Consider the following 17,603-nt stretch of genomic DNA (forward strand, 5'->3'; position numbering starts at 1 on the left):
TTCACATGGGCCTGTTATAGCGCCACCAGGAGGCCGATTTGTGCAAAACCCTTTTTTTTACATTACTCCTACAGATTTTATCCAAACGTCATGCAAATCGGTACACAGTATCTCTATAGTCATGTGATCAACACAAATCTGTCCGATTCCCCATATTCCATCCTCATTGCCTATGGTTGGTTTCCAAAGTTTGCAGGATTGGTCCGTTTTGAACAAAAAGCCTCAAACTATGCAGCTTGCGATTTCCGTGAATTTTCACACGCACATTCCCACTAGGCCGAGGAAGAAATGCCACCCTTTTCACATTGGCCTGTTATAGCGCCACCAGCAGGTCTAATTTAGCACAACACATTTTTGAAACAAAATGCCTCAAATCATGAATGCAGTGTCTGATTGCCGTGAAAGACCTAAGAATAAATGGCACCCTTTTCACATTGGCCTATTATAGCGCCACCAGGAGGCCACAATAACGTACCTGACCTGGCGGAGACCTGTGCTCCGAGGAGCACTTTTTCTAGTCTATCTATGACATTATGTCATTTTCTGTGTCATTTGGTCATTCAATGTGTGGGAGGGTGCTGGCGGGGATCTTCTAAAACAGATCTTTAAATAGAGTCTAGTCAGTGGAAATTGTTTGAGAATTACTTTAAAGGAATAAAGGGGGGAAAGATGAAAGAGTGAGCTTATAATGATGCAAGCGAACTTATAACAACTGTGGGACATACAGTATAGAAAATGGGAAGATGGGAATGGACCTGCAGGACACAGTTGTTTATAAATACAAAACCAAAAAAAGCATTCAAATTTAAGTTATAGTTTCCAGAACAATTATACCTTTCCCAGGGCGAGACTGTAAACAATGTCTCATTTGGCAGCAGAAGTTCACAGTCTAAGCATCTAATGAGAGGCTGAGTTAAAACCACTGGGATCTTTTGGCAGTTTAAATGAAGGCAACACCCAGGGATTATGGATGCCAGCCCAAACCAATGGACATATTTCTTATTTGGTCCATTTTAGTCTTATGCTGTAAAAATCTCTTATATAGGCTACACATTAAATATTAAGTTTCCAAAATATGAATGTGTTGCAATGCACGGCACAACCCATCACTTTCTAGCCCATCACCTCGCTGCTACTGTGCAACACATGCTAATGACAAAGTTACAGTGCTGTTAATTAAATTTGAAGTGCCTTATCAACATATCACACTGATCTCATTATCTCGGCAATTAAATCCACACTCCGGAAGAATTTTGGTTGTTAAATGTAACTTTTATAACGCTATCATAAAACAATTTACTACGCTTTATTATATGAACGTAACTCAATTGTTTTGGACAACACTGTGGTTTGATGTTTTGTAGAAAAACACAGAGTGCTAATTTCTGGAGATCTGTAATTAAGTCCTGTCAGACTCCACCATGGATTAAAGCGTTTGAACAGCACCCAAGAACCGAGGCACCCACAGCACGGCCAGCTGCTGCACACAGGCTACACACATCCTCCTGTCCACATCAATCAGTGCACTCACTCTTTAATTCTCCCCTCCTCTATTTAACTTTTCCCCCTGAAATAACCCCTCACCATCTCTGACACTCACGTCAGTTCTTTCTTTTTTTCAACCGTTCTTTCACTTCAACCAGGCATCACTATTTTGGGCATGTCATTATAGGCAAACATTTTCAAAAGGAGACATGAGCTTGTAGATCTGTCTCAGTTCTTTTTTTTTTAAATATTTTTTTGGGGAGGCTTTTCTGCCTTTAATGATAATGAACAGTGGAGATGGACAGGAAACAGGGAGAGAGAGATGGGGAGAGACATGCAGCAAAGATCGTGGGGAACAGGACTCGACCCCGCGATGCGCTGTCAGGCTACATTTGAGCCTAAGTGCCCGGACCGCTGGGCCAGCGGTCCGGGCCACTCTTTTTTGATTGATTGAAATTTTTATTTGGCAAAAGAATGTAAAACAACACAGTTACATTTATAATGCTTTTGTCTAAAAGGTCCGGCCAAAAAAGTCCTTGCGGACTTGTTTCCGTTGGGGTCCTTGAGTTAATTTCATAGACATGAAACTGTTTTGTTCATATTCCTATATACCTTTCCTCCTACTTTATTTCAAAGGATTGCATTTCAGAAAAAACAACAACAAAAGCCCCATACACCTCTATATTCTTCCCGATTAGCTCAACCCTCCACAGTAATGTTGTCTGTGACCTCTGTCTCCTCTCCTCAGATGGACCCAGTCCAGAAGGCAGTAATGAACCACACCTTTGGCCCTCCCATGATGAGGACGAAGCGGCCGATCATCTCCTGCAATGTTTGTCAAATACGATTTAACTCAGAGGTAGGAATGCATGGGGGAAACATTCTATTTCAGTGGTTTTCAACCCTTTTCATATCAAGGTCCATTGTTTATTTGGCATTTGAGCCACCGGACCACCATTTGATGTGATTTAGACCGCTTAGATCTCAGACCCAAAACGTAGAATATTTTGTTATCGTTTGATACGATTTTGTCCACAAATCCATGCTGTATTGATGTTGGTACCATAAGGAGAGATAACAGGCAAACGTTGATCAAAATAACAATTCTTTAATTAAGTTATACAGATGTTTAACAATGATTTAACTCATGAAAGCGTAAAATGAAACCAAATGGACAGTAAGGGTCCATTTGGTTTCATTTTACAAGAGTGAAGAGTTCAAGAGTTCAAGATCTATAAGGGTCCATTTGGTTACCAACTCTTCCATCATTTAGCTGGGGACCACCTGGAACCCCCTCAAGGACCACTGGTGGTCCCCGGACCACTGGTTGAGAACCACTGTTTTTATGGCTGTATGGCTACCACATTTATTTGTAGCCATACAGTTTGGATTCCTCAATTCAAACTATTAGACAGGAAAGTGTAAATATATCATTTGGTACCTTGTACACAATAAAGTCCAGTGGTAATTCACCGGGCCAACTTTTACACTTTAAAATTCTAATTAAGACTGATTTTGACTAAATAGTTAAATAGTTTACTGAATAGATCTGTATTCCATTATCGATTAAAAGGAAAATCGAAAAGCTGTAGGCTACACTGTTGTATAGTGACACAAAACGTGACCTAAATGCAGGTTCTAATTTGTGATTGACTGCACTGCTGGGGGCTGGGGCAGGTGAGAAACTCAGTCTGTAGTTTCTCACCTCCACTTTTAGCCCTTGGAGGGGGGGAGAGGAGGAAAAGAGACAGACATACAGACCACACTGTCACTGGCCAATATCTGACACCATTTCGATGTCATTTCCCAGAAGCTGCACCTGTGTGTCCCGAGGCTTGGCCGGGCTGAACTGGGGCATGCCTGGGTTGGGGAACATAGTGGTAGGGTGCCTAGACCGTTAATAGGCCTTGAAAGTTGTTTAGGTTTCCTCACACAGGATGACTGTGAAGCAGGACGACGTGGCACAGCTAATCCCAACATGTCATCAAAGACGTCTTCGAGCGGATGAAGCACATTTTCTACATTTTTGGTGTCGACAGAGGGCACAGTTCCAAAATAAGAGCGAGGAACTGTAACTCAAGTCGGAAATGATGAAACCTTAGAGCGCTTTAAGTGACCTTCTTAAAAAGGGCTGTGGTGTTTAGTGATGTTTCACCCTCGATAAATGAATAAATCATAACACTCAAACCAAAACCTTGCCATAGTCATTAGTCAACCTAATAGCGACTGACCCAATAAATGACCTAATATACGTGTGTGTTCAAATCCATATAGAATAATTAGTTATACGCACAACCTCCTGCTAGGTGCTTGGTTGAAATAATGTCCATACATAGAAAGAAGAGCCTGCACATTAGACTCTGTTTCACCATTTAATGTGACAACGATTACATCTTGTGTGGGTTGACCTGAGGAAGATACACAATATATCAAAACTTTGTTGCATTAAATGTTGGAACAATAAGACTCTTTACTGCATGTATTAGGAGCACAGGTACAGAACATTTAGTTATAATTCAACAGACAGCCTACTGTACGAGTTGTCTGTATATGTGTTTGTGTGTGATCATAGAAATACCTATTTGTTCGATTTGTATGGAGAAGTAAGTAATAATTTGGACTGGGATGGTTTTGTACACCACTGGTTCTAAAAGTGGAGTCCGGGGACCCTCAGGTGTCCTTGAGGGGGTTCTAGGGGGTCCCCAGATTGTATATTATTGATTGATAGTTAAGAACCAAATGGACACTTATGGGTCTGTAACTGTAAGTGTACAAATGGAAACAATTGGACCTTTATGGGTCCATTTGGTTCCATTTGTACACTCTCAGAGTTATGGTGGTCCATGGCCTAATGCATACCAAACTGTGGGTCCTTGAAATTAAAAAGTTTTAGAATTGCTGTTGTAGACATCCTTGTGGAAATGAGTGGTGTACAATCAGCCTATCTATAAGCCCATCTCCTTAAAGGAGTAGTTCACCCAAAAAATGACTTATTTTCTATCAATTACACACCCCATGAAGCATTGAATGTATGGATTTTTTTTTTGTGGCACTCCTAAGCCAATAATTTGATTACCGGCGGAAAGATGCTAATGTATCCGGTAGGAGACTCAAAGGAAACTCTTTGAGTCTCCTACCGGAGAGACCGCCGGTCATCAAATCATTGGCTTAGGAATGCGACATAAACAAAAATTATCCATGAATTCAAGGCTTCATGAGGTGTGTAATTGATAGAAAATAAGTACTTTTTTTGGGTGAACTACTCCTTTAACCCATTCAATCCCGGAATGCATCTGTGTCATTTTAGATTTTTAGCTATAACCATTATTTTATACTTTGGCTATTCAAAAATAGCAGATATACAACCTCATTATCACCCAAGAGGCTCAGTTCAGTTGACCTTATCCCTGAGGTACAGTGAGGTCCGGCGGGGAAGTAAAACGACTCATTCCCTGGGCGCCCATATGAACTTTGTCGTGCAACAACCAAGGCTATTAAAAAGTCAGCTTTATAGTTTTCCAATTGCAGTGTGATGGGTATTCTGTACGTGCGGAAACCTTGTGTTTGTGGCTTCTGGTGTAAGTAACCTCTAAGCCAAAGACAAATAAAATCAAACACAAGTTTGACATAAAAGTTGAGCCTAAAAATACCAGGACGTGCAGGGAACAAAGCAGTGAATGCCATCCCTCTAAATGGAGTACAGTGGGTGGGCAGCGGGGACAGCGGGGTCATCTGAAACTTGTTCGACACTGCCCTTTGCTCTCTTTGGGGGGGCTGGTTAATGATATTTACCTCCCTTCACGCTGCTCCTCATCGTGTTCTCACATGGTTTGCATAGTGATTATTTGTAAAAGACTTGCCGTCTATTTTTGGATCTGTTCGTCTTTTTCAAAGGCGTCTAGAATGTGTATGTACTGTATATGTACATCTGCCTGCTTGTGGTTATGTCTGTGCGCTCGTGCGTGCGTGCATGTGTGTGTACATGCATGTGTGTGTACATGCATGTATATGCAAGCACAGTAAAACCCTCAGAGGTAACCACGTGGACCCTAGCGTCCATATTCTGGGGTGAATATTTGCAGAAAATAGCAGATCTACAAGTCGCAATCAGCTATTTTCGGCAACGATATAGGGTGTAGAGAGAAAAAGGAGGGGGGCTCCTTTAGACTGGTGCTGGAGGATGAAGTATATAAGGTCAATGAAGTATATAGGGTTTTAAGTGCTATTAACCACTTTCAACCTGCATCCCTATTTTGGACATCCCTATGCTGTTGGTGAAAAAGTTTTCGAAAATGTAAATTGTATTTTATTTTGATCCGTTTTGGGTGTGCGTGTGCGTGTGTGTGTGTGTGTGTGTGTGTGTGTGTGTGTGTGTGTGTGTGTGTGTGTGTGTGTGTGTGTGTGTGTGTGTGTGTGTGTGTGTGTGTGCGCGTGTGTGCGCGTGTCGTGTGTACGATCGTCTAATGACAAGATTGCATGCCAGGGTGTGATGATGATGGTGATGTGTTCCCATGTGGTGACATAATTCAGAGCCACCTGTTTGTGGCGCCTCCTGTTAGCCTCGCCCGAGCAGTCGCCCGGCCTGCACCTGCTCCGCCACAGACAAGCACTTTCCACCGTAACCTGAGAGACTGGGAGCTTAAAGCAAAATGGACATTCTTTAATAATGAAAGAATACTCTGCTTACAGCACAATACTTGGCTTACACGCTCTGTTTGCACAGCGTCGCAGTTCAAAGGCAAGGTCAGGCGGCAGCACACGCTCGCGCTCTGTTCACTTCAATGAATGAGTCGCTGCAAATCAAAAGGAAATAAATGGACATCCTCATTAAAATGAGCACAGCAGAACACTGTTTGTTGCTTGATTTATATCTTACTGAAAATAGCCAATCTACTGTACAAGCTCACAACACGTCACAGCGCGCCACAACGCGTCACATCGCGGCGCGTAGTGACGCATTGTGAGCTTGTAGATCTGCTGTTTTTGCAGAATGTTCCCCCCTGAATAGGGACGTGTGGTTAAGTTGTCAGCTGTCAAGCAAAAGGCAATGTCTAGTGCAGAGCTGCGCGTGCAAAGTAAAAAATGGGTGCACTGATTGACGGCCAGCGGCCATGCAGAGGAGAGTGAGGAGCTGCATGGACCACACGTTTGTAATTATAAGATTGCAATTCATTTCTGGCCACAGAGGACAGATTAGCCTGCCAGCCTTCAGCCCAGCTCTGCTGCAAGGCTGACGTCACAGCCATGCTGCATTAGCCACCGTCACCACCGCAATGCCACAATACTGGACACCTTCACTTTGTCTCTCTCTCTCAGTTTCTCTGTTGTTCTCTCCCTCTCCCTCTCTTTCCTGTGTTTCTGGCTTCCCTCTCTGCAGGGTATATCACTTGTCCCGTATTCCCCCCCCCCCCCCCTCTCTCACTCTCTCTCTGCGCCTCTCTCTGTCTCTCTGTCTCTGTCTGTCTCCGTCTCTCCCTTACTCTGCCTCTGTCTGTCTCTCGTCTCTCTGTCTCTCTCTCTTCTTCCCATCCTCCTATCTCCTCTATGCTGCCTGTGGGCTGTACGGTAGATTTGGCTGCTAGACCAGCTCTCTCTGGTCCCTGTGCCTTTGTTGCTTTATAGATAAAACATCAAAGCACATCCTGCTCCGAGAGGAGAAGGGAAGAAAAGGATTTCGGGGACATTCGCTTGTTCTCATCTCTCTCTCTCTCACACACACACACACACACACACACACACACACACACACACACACACACACACACACACATACATTTTCTTCTCTGTTCATTCATCTAAATCCCCCTCCTTTATAGTCTTTTTTCATAGTTTTTCCTGGCCCTTTTCACTTGTTCCAAAAATCTTGTTTCACTTTATCGTTCTTCAGTTCTCCCCTGAACGTCCAACTCCACAATGTACTCCACTTTATTTTCTTTTATTTGCACATTTTAAAATCAGTGGACAGACAATTCAGCAATATAACCGCAGGGGAGACTAAAAAACAAAGGGCTTAACAAGAAGTTCCCCTCAAACCATACAATACAATAATAATGTAGGTAAGTAGTAATAAAAAATACTATTTAAGACAAAGAAAAAAGGAAGAAGTGAAAGTGATTGACAACCATTATTGTTGCCAGACCCAGGGGGTCAGGCCTACATGTGGCTTTGTCGGTCCCCTTTTGCTATCGTTTTCGTCCATATACATGTCCCTCTTTTTGATTGGCCAAGCTTAGCGTGACGTAGTTTAGAAACCATTCAGATTTCCGGCCATTCAGATTTCAACCACTAGGGGTCTGGCAGTACCAGGTCCCCTGGTTCCCTTGTTCGTATACATCAACCACGTAATGCTGGAAACTAAAGTCAATGTTTCATTAAGACCAGATTGCAATGGTCAGTAGGGGAGTTGGACATTCAAAGCACAGGAAACTAAAACAGAGAGAATGAGTAAAGAAAAATGGAGCTGAATTCTGCAGACAAGGACACGTAAGTACATGTGTACAGAGAGGGTGACAGAGTGTTGAGTCTCTTTATGTCCCCTCAGAGCTCTTTGCTGTGTTTCAGTGTTCACAAGACTCCCTCTCCTTCACGCCTAATTGCCCAATTCATACTTCGTCGCACGACGTTATCGCACGTCGGAAAATGGCTGACCTACAAGCCGACGACGCGTCGCAGACACGACATGTTGTGAGCTTGTAGGTCTGCTATTTTTGGCGCGCGATACCATCATGCAACGGAGCATAAATTAAGCTTAATCTGAGGGGCTGTGGAGAACAGCAGTCTGAAATCCCCCCCTCTCAAGAGGAGTTGGGTTACACAGGCAGGGCTATATCTGTCTCTCTGTCATCACCAATCAGGCCTGGGGCTATATGGGTAACTCTCTCATCTGCAGTTAATGCCTGGGGCTCAAAGAGGCATCCCTAACATCTCCCGGTGTCCCGCAGCCCTCATTAGCCCCTTTTACACAGTATGTTCAAGGGGGGAATGTTGCCCCATCATTCCGCCTTGCTGTTATGTATAAAAGATATGGACTCGGAATGGGGGTCCATGTCGTTCTGCCCGTGAAGCTGGCAGCGGTCACAAAGTCAAATTGATGTCTGTGTGAAAAGGGACAGCCGACAGGGCAGGAAAGGGCTGTGACGTCTATACAAAGACCAGTGTTAAGAGGGTGTACAGTATATTATACTGTTGGCATACTGTTTGCTTCTGTTTTTGCCTATGCATATCATGGCGGGATATTTTGATGTCTCTGGGACTGTGAGTGTTTTGTTCTGCATAGTGCAGGCTATTTTGTAACGGGTGTATACGGCTGTATATCCTACATAATTAAGGAAATCAGTCAAACTCTCTGTTCCGCATTTTTCTCCTCACTGGCTTGAGCAATTGATCTTGCACACAGGCATTGACCATTAGCGTTATGCAGACTGTGAGGAAGCCTGTTTTTCACTTTTCCCAAATTCAAGCTGTTTATTAGCCTTTTATGGAAACTCTGTCTAACTCTACGGCCGTGGTTTTCGCCGTTACTGCGAATGCGCGGCCACTGGCGCGGGTCTGTTGTCACGGTTACGGTCCCCCAGGCTATGGGATGTACTCTGTTGTCACGCTTCTATGCTCCTAACCAGCACGCTGGGCAAGACGTAGCCGCTTGAGTGTCTAAACGGAAGTAGTGGCATTTTGCGGAAGTACCGCCCCAAGGAAACGAGTGGTGAGATTGGTCGAAAAAGATAGTTTCCGGGGGAAATACGTACAATGGAAGTCCCGCCCCTATAGACACTCTCTCGTGACAAAAACTTTTCTCTCTCCACCGTGTGTGTGTGTGTGTGTGTGTGTGTGTGTGTGTGTGTGTGTGTGTGTGTGTTTGACTGTCAGCGCTACGGCTGTCGTCTTATTAGCACAAACAGCTTAGCCCAGTGGCTGTCCGCAGACCCCCGCGAAGCATTCGCTGGGGGTCCGCAACCATCTGCCTCAAAAAAAGATTTATTTCATTTGATAATGTGCCCATCCTAAGCTGATCTCACGCTGACCACAACAAACTTGCTCTCTAAAAGTTTAACTAAGCATAATATAGGCTACTGTGTCTGCAAAGTCTTTCAGTGTGCGCATCCCCAAGTATGGACTAGTTGTTCATTATTGATTTTTGTGATGTTATTCTTCCCCTAGCTCTGGTCCAGAACGTTAACGAGTTCTCGCTCTGGACTAGCTATTCTTCCCCTATCTGACTCCTTATCGCTACCCTTGCCTTATCTTACAGTATTTTTCTTACTCTGTATCTGTACCTTAACTGCTGTGCTGCCTCTGGCAACTGAATTTCCCCCCCGTGGGTCAATAAAGGTGTATCTATCTTTCTATCTCCGTGCACCTTCAATTTTACATTCTTCTTTTACCACCTTCAATTTCTCTTCCAATGTATTTCACACAAAGATTTTGCTCGCACAAATCTGCCATTGTAACGTGGTACTCTATGTTCAAGAACATACCTTGTGATAAAGCAAGAGAAAAGAAAGAAATAAGAAAATAAAGGTTGTGGTCTCTCTCTCCCCCATACTGTATGTCTGCATCTCTCCCCTTCCTCGCTTTCTAGGCTAAAAACTCAAAACTTTGGAGTAATTGTCTTGATTTAGTCTAAATCAGCGGTTCTCAACCTTTTCTGGATCAGGGCCCACTTAAAAATCTCTACAGTGTTCGCGACCCACCCATTTGACCACTTAACATGGCTGCCGGCTGTGCTGAAAGGGATAGTGAAACTGAAATTACCCTATGAAGTGAGTTTTATAACTTTAGAGTGATCTTTTTGACAACAGCTGAGTGGGTTATACAACTTTAGCATGCTCTTCTTATTTGGAAAAAACAGCCTTTATGTCACTCTGTGAAGGAAAATGTGACTGTGGTCTGCTACATCGTCAGTCCATTTTGTGTCTGTGTATTATGAAATAAAGGTGTAGGCTATAAGCTGTCAACTTTATAAGCATAGTGTAACACTAAGAGCTGATGCTGCTATGCTACATGGCATTCCTCTGATTGATGCCAAATACCTTGTCATGATACTGGAAAGGAACTATTTTCTGGTCCCCAAGGGAGGGGAAACTGCTTTTTGTTTTAGCTTCACCCAACTGGCTACTCAGATCGCTTTGATAAATGTAGGTTAAGTGTCTTGCTCAGGGGCACTTTGACACATACAGTGGCGAGCCAAGGTTTGAAACGGGGACCTTCCGATTCCCAGACGGACTCTCTATCCACTCAGATATGTCCGGCCCTCAACTACTGCCGCACAAAGTGTGTTCCCGCGGTCAATAGAATGTACTGTATATGGGTCTATAACTTTGCTAAATGTTGTACACCTGTCAGAATGTGTTCCCTGGGCTTCCCCCTCAAAATGCATATCAGCACAAATCAATATTATATTAAATATGAAAAAGAATAGCAATATTTAAACATTGTTTTACCGTTGAAGTGTCTTTATGCCACTATTGCGGGATGTCTGTATTAAAGGAGATATTGAGTGTGTTAAAATGGATCCATTGGGTAAATTTTTTACACACTTTAGTTACCCACATTCACTTGCATATTCATTAATAAAAGATTTAAATTAATACTCAAAGATTTTGTCAACTCAAGGATGTGTGTGCGTATGTGTGTGTGTGTGTGTGTGTGTGTGTGTGTGTGTGTGTGTGTGTGTGTGTGTGTGTGTGTGTGTGTGTGTGTGTGTGTGTGTGTGTGTGTGTGTGTGTGTGTCTGGTTACGAGCCCCTCGGTTGTGATGACCCTGGGTATAAAGTTAAAAGGTCTTGAATGCATAATTGACCGAGCTAATGCAAAGCTGCCACAGCCACGGGGGCGCACGGGGGAGCGAGGCTGCAAGGCCAGCATTGGGCTCGTATGACAGCCTAGTGCCATCTGCTGAGACACAGCAGGTTGGGTTCACTCCAGTGACCTCACTGCCGTCCTGACTGACAGATAACTGTGGCCAAAGGGAAACGGAGGCTTAGGATACACAGCAACCAGATCTGCTGTAAGAATATGACAACACAGGTTCATTAAGCCTAATTTATGCGTCGCACGACGGAAAAAATCTGTTACTGTCGGCAAGTGGCGAAGTATAAATAGGCTTTTAGTATCGTGGTGCCTTGCCATGGTTTTATTAAAAGAAATTCTCAGGCAGGCGGGTGAGAGATGGGCATCAACATCTACTATAGTTGGGTTAACTTACTCCTGTAAACCTCAGTGTAAATTTAAACGTGGCGTAAACCCCCGCATCTCTTATATTCCCGTCAGAGCCAAGCAGAGGCCCACTACAAGGGGAACCGTCATGCTCGGAGGTTGAAAGGCATCGAGACGTCCAAGACGCCTCGCGTCCCGGAGGGTGACAAGCAGCCCCCTCCTCCTTCTACAACCTCACCTTCACCCCCCGGCCCGTCGCCATCTAGTCCTGAGCCTGACCCCAGCATGGAGGGTGAGCCACGCATGCGTGTCTTACACCATGTACAGTACATGACACACACACACACACACACACACACACACACACACACACACACACACACACACACACACACACACACACACACACACACACACACACACACACACACACACACACACACACACACACACACACACACACGTTTGTATTACTTGTAAGGACATCAATACTTCAGGACGGTGATTTTATGAAAACCATTTCTTTATGTATCTTTTGCCATTTTTAACCGTAAGCCTAAAGATGAATAGCCTATCTACAGTACAAGCTCACAACGTATCGTAACTCTAAAAAACAGTTTAATCATAAAACAATTTATCTTGTGAAGACCAGGAAAATGGTCCTCACAATTTCGGAAATTCTACTACACTTGTGGGGACATTTGACCCTCACAAGTACAGTAATACACACACGCACTCACTCACTCACTCACTCACTCACTCACTCACTCACTCACTCACTCACTCACTCACTCACTCACTCACTCACTCACTAAAGCAGTGGTTCTCAAACTTTTACCTGTCAAGGACCCCTGAAATGAAATGTATTTGGCCGCGGACCCCCCATCTCAAAATATTTTGTTCCAGGGACCCCCAAATGTTTACTTTAGAAATATATATATTCAAAGATTTGCACAAATCTTCAAGATTTTTGAATAGCCAAAGTATAAAATATGGATAAAGGGCTTAAAGGGATACTTCACTTTCGGGTCGGGGAAACATTTAAAAAATATATTAAAAATAAATGAAAAAAGTAATGGAAAATTCATGGCCCCCTCACGCATTAGAGTGTCCTACTAATGTGTGAGGGGGCCTTTATTTTGCCATAACTTCTTTCATTTTTTTTTATATATATTTTTAATGTTTATTTTATGTGAAAGTGAAGTATCCCTTTAACATGATTGTGACTCTTTATTAACTAATTTAGCTGGGGACCCCCTGGTACCCCCCAAGGACCCCTAGGGGTCCCCGGACCCCACTTTGAGAACCAATGTGCTAAAAGAAGGCCTTGGTCTGCACTGACAGCATCAGCTTACTACTACTCAGTCATCAAGATGACCAAGCCAACACCAGGCTCCCTCTGAACCACAGATAAGATCCTGAGTGGTAATTTAAGCCAGTGGTTCTCAAAACCTTTCATGTCAAGGACCCCCAAATTTATATGAATATGGCCACGGACCCCCATTTGAAAAGATTTTGTGTCAGAGACCCCCATAAGAGAGAGAATGTCATTTTGTTTTGAAAATAGAACATTTTAATAGGGCTTAAGTGTTTTAAACTGTTCCTCATTTTGCTGGGGACCCCCTGCAATCCCCTCAATTACCCCTGGAGGTCCCCGGACACCACTTTGAGAACCAGTGACAATACAGTATGCATCTATAAAACACAGCAATGCAGCACCTGAAATACAAGTTGCTGTTTGTAATGCTTAGACATGTGTAGTTCGGCCATGTCGGCTAGTGATGAGCATGCACTAGAGACAAGAAAATCCCATTGCTCATTATCAACTCAGATAACTCAAGGTTCCCTCATTCACTTGCATATTCATTAATAGTAATATAAAAGGTCTGGGGCCTTGTTCTACTGAACCTCTTCTAGCTGTCTGAATTGGTTATAGGTTTACTGGCTGCCATCACCTGAATCCAGATGGACTGGCAGCTGTGTGTGTCTCCTAGGAGGGTAGCTTTGACCCTGGAGACATAGAGGATATACTTTATTATCTTCACCTTTTTATGATCATATGCTGTGTATAATTTCTATGGCCAATATAGTAGGCTTGGCCCTTGATCATACAGGTGTGCTATTTGACTACTGCTTACTGTGATGGTTTTTGCTTTCACTGTCAGCTTTGATGTGATTTTGGGTGTATTTTATATGTGTGTATTGTGCATCACTGCTGGGTAACTAGTCTAACAATTATGTTTGTTACTATGTTGCTTGAGTGTTTTTCTTTTGCCCCATCTCTTAGCAAGGTTTTCTTAAAAAAACTAAACTAAATGGAGATACTTAATTTCAATTGGATGACCTACAATCGACTATGTACATAACTGTAGTCCCAAGTTTTCAGAAGGTGGCATATCGTTTCCTCGGTTCCAGTTAATTTCCCCATAGCTTTGTTTGATTGGCTCAGCAGCAGGTTTGAACCGGAAACACATATGACACCTTCACGTGTTTCCAGTTCATATCTGCTGCTGAACTGGAATGAACCGGAACATGAAACGGGTATGGCACCTTCTGAACATCTGGGACTACAGTTATGCACAGAGCCTATTGTTAGATACAGTATGTTTAATTATTATTATTTCTTTTTTTTTTACAGAGGACACCCAATCCAATCTTAATTCCAGTGAGTCACCTTTGACCCATAGCCCCCTGCCACCACCCACGGTGAATTCAGCAGATGCAGATTTTCCCCTCCTGTCATCACTGAGCACATCGCCACCCTGCTCTCCCCCCTCTTCCCCGGGCCTCGGTGCCCCTCCTGGGGATCTGGCCGCGGCCAGCCTTCCTGACACTCCATCCCCAACACCCAGCCCCTCTTCTGGAGAATCTGAGGAAGAGAAAGCCAAGAAGCTGCTCTACTGCTCCTTGTGCAAAGTAGCTGTCAATTCCCTGTCTCAGCTGGAGGCGCATAATAAAGGTAAGACTCCTTCTCCGAGAAATGAGGAAGCAGGTAAAATCTGTCTTTGCTTGAATAAGTATGTTCACAAATGTGTCAATCTAAAGAGTGTGTGACATCTAGAGGTCAAATTCCCTATCACACCTGAGGGACACTACACTAGTACAGTATACACCACTTGAGTCAATTTGAGAAACCTCTACTGTGTGCATGTAGAATACAACAGTAGTCCTTCAAGCCAATATCTGTGCATTACTGCCACTTAGTGGCAAGACCAGTGCTTTGAAAAGAGATGTATGATGTGGAGTGTAAGGTGGGAGTCAGTCACTACTCTAAAGAGTAATATTATCTCAATGAAGATTGTTTTCTCCATTCTATATAACTGTGCAGCTACTATTCTCTTATGATGAAGTGTTATTAACACCACATTTTGAAAAAAAACATATTTGGCATTACATTTAGAGAGAGTAATAGTATAGTAGTAATGGTACAGATTTGGAATCTCATATTTCAAATAAGAGAATTACTTTTTGCTTTGCTGTCCAGATCTCTTAAAAGGAAAACAGACTCCAGTGCATAGAACTACACATCATCTGGAATGTCCTTCTCTTTGTTGCTCACAGGCACCAAACACAAAACCATTCTGGAGGCTCGGAGTGGACTGGGACCTATCAAGGCTTACCCACGCCTGGGTCCCAACCCCAGCCCAGAGCAGGTAGGGGGGTTATCCTCTGACCCCGACACTCAGGAACGTACCTTCCACTGTGAGATTTGCAATGTGAGGGTCAACTCAGAGCTGCAGCTTAAACAGGTGAGAGACCACAGGAGGCTCCACGACCTTCTAGAGCCTGACCAAACCCCATTTTGCAAAGTCTTATAGCCCACCGATTATGGGTGTTTTGACTGACATTTTGTCAAAAAGTTAAACATTTTCTAAACTATAGGAAAACTTAAGTTCCTAGAAAACATTTACCCTAAACAAATACATTAAAATAAACTGAAATAATTTGTATAGATCTTTTTTATATATATAAAATATATTATAAACTTCAATATAATTATGAAAAGAACATTTAACTTTAATCATACAATGAAAAAATAAACAAGTAAATATAAAATACACACATAAACTGAACTTTTGTAAACGGCTATTTTAGCAGTCTGGCAGCTCAGGCACCAAAATAATAAATATTTTTGTTTATTACTAAAATCAGGACACATCAGCTGCATAACTGCTGATAGAGATGTCATCAGAAAAGTCAAATAATGGTCTATATATCGGCAAAGTCGATATATCAGTCGGACAATTCCATTATCATAAGTAATCTTATGGTCCAGACCATTTCTAAAAGCCATTTTATTTTTCAGCATATATCTAGCCGGAGGCATCGAGATGGGGTTGCAGGAAAACCCAATCCACTCCTCAGTCGGCACAAGAAGCGCACAGAATTTATGGTACAGACTATTACATCAGATGTGATTTATACTTATTTTATCTGTAAGTTCCTTCAGCAAAGCTTGAGATTGCTTTTCTCTCTCTTTTCTCAACATAATATCTCTTTCTCACATTTTCTTACAGTCTTCCATGACTTTCTCAAAGGAACTTACAAAAACTCTTGGGCCTGGACTATTACCAAATCCCTTGGCAATGGCTGCAGCGATGGCAGCTGCCTCAAATCAGCTGGCGCTTCGGCCGCCTGGCCCACTCTCTCACCCCCACCACCAACATCCTCATCATCACCTCCTACAGGGCACGGCCCTCAATTGCCTGTTACGACCCGCCCCGGGCCCCATTCGCACCTCGCATGGGCCATTCCTCTTCACCCCTTACTGATGGTGATACAGTGGGGACCAATCAGGAAGAAGCACACTGTGACGTAAACAGGGAAAAACTATTGATAATCAATGAATCTCTTCTTTACACCATGTTAGACGTTTTATGAAGGAGGGGCTACGCCGTTCACACTTTTCATGATTTTCTGTTGATTACTGATCTTTCTGGACAATGTAACATTGGATGCAGTCGCTTTAACGAGGAACTTGTGGTGCATGACCAACATGCTCTACTTCCTGTCATGCATGACCTTCGTCAAACGTCCTCCAACATCCACTTGACTAAAGCAATCGTCCACGTGACTTTTAAGTTCCAAAACATGACGTCATCGAACATACACTTTGTCATGATGGATTCAACCCATACCTCCCTTGTCTTTTCCCTGTGTCAAGGTTCATTGCCTATCAAAAGCCAGCATTAGCATTATAAAGAATATGGCAACTGGCTTAGACCTGTAGTAGTTGACAGCTTGGCCCTGTTTTGTGGGCTGCATACAATAAGGCAACAATAATCAAAGCATCTATACTGTGGTTTAGGGTTCTAGATTTGCTACTGTACCTTTTCTGCACCTCTTGGCACAAAATTATTTATATTGAATATCTCAAGTTTCTTACTCTCTGTTCTGGCATTGAGGATGACAAACGTTATAGCATATATTTCCCTCTCTGGGAGAGGAACTTAGGGACATGCAGACAGGCACAGCAAGAGGGTAGAATGTATTGTGTCTTAAAGCAGGTATGTATTTGTTTCTTTACGAAGACAAACCCATTCATGTTTTGATTTATGCCGTGAGGTGATGATAGTACTTGTGATTAAGCTATTTGATGCTTTAAGCAGCTACCTGCGTTCAGTCTTACTCTCTGTGCCTGACGCACACCATAAATGAGGAAAGGAAAGGATGAGACAGAGATTAAAGGAATAGTTCACCCCCAAAATGACTTTTTTCCTATCGATTAGTCACCCCATGGAGACTTGAATTCATGGATATTTCTTTGTTTTTGTCGCATTCCTAAGCTAATAATTTGATGACCGGCAGCGGTTCCGGTAGGAGACTCCTTTCTGTCTCCTACCGTAACCGGTGCCTACCGGTCCACTGGTCATCAAATTATTGCCTTAGGACTGTGACAATTTTTTTTAAATATCCTTGAAGTCTCCATGGGGTGACTAATAGATAGGGGAAAAAGTTTTTTTG

At 43.1% G+C, this 17,603-nt stretch overlaps 1 protein-coding gene across 1 annotated transcript in view; it reads left to right on the forward strand.

Annotated features, from left to right (window-relative positions):
• Nucleotides 1-17,315, forward strand: part of LOC308082355 (zinc finger protein 385A-like) — a 47,608-nt gene extending 30,293 nt beyond the window's left edge. The window contains exons 3-8 of the mRNA XM_080424078.1: nucleotides 2,234-2,344; nucleotides 11,754-11,931; nucleotides 14,278-14,598; nucleotides 15,201-15,388; nucleotides 15,946-16,032; nucleotides 16,157-17,315. Coding sequence (XP_080280204.1) covers nucleotides 2,234-2,344; nucleotides 11,754-11,931; nucleotides 14,278-14,598; nucleotides 15,201-15,388; nucleotides 15,946-16,032; nucleotides 16,157-16,411 — 1,140 coding nt within the window. The 3' untranslated portion in view covers nucleotides 16,412-17,315. The remainder of the gene's footprint in view (nucleotides 1-2,233; nucleotides 2,345-11,753; nucleotides 11,932-14,277; nucleotides 14,599-15,200; nucleotides 15,389-15,945; nucleotides 16,033-16,156) is intronic.
• The last annotated feature ends 288 nt before the right edge of the window (nucleotides 17,316-17,603 follow it).

The sequence above is a fragment of the Gymnoscopelus braueri genome (assembly GCF_963280865.1).
Source record: "Gymnoscopelus braueri genome assembly, chromosome: 3".
NCBI lineage: Eukaryota > Metazoa > Chordata > Actinopteri > Myctophiformes > Myctophidae > Gymnoscopelus > Gymnoscopelus braueri.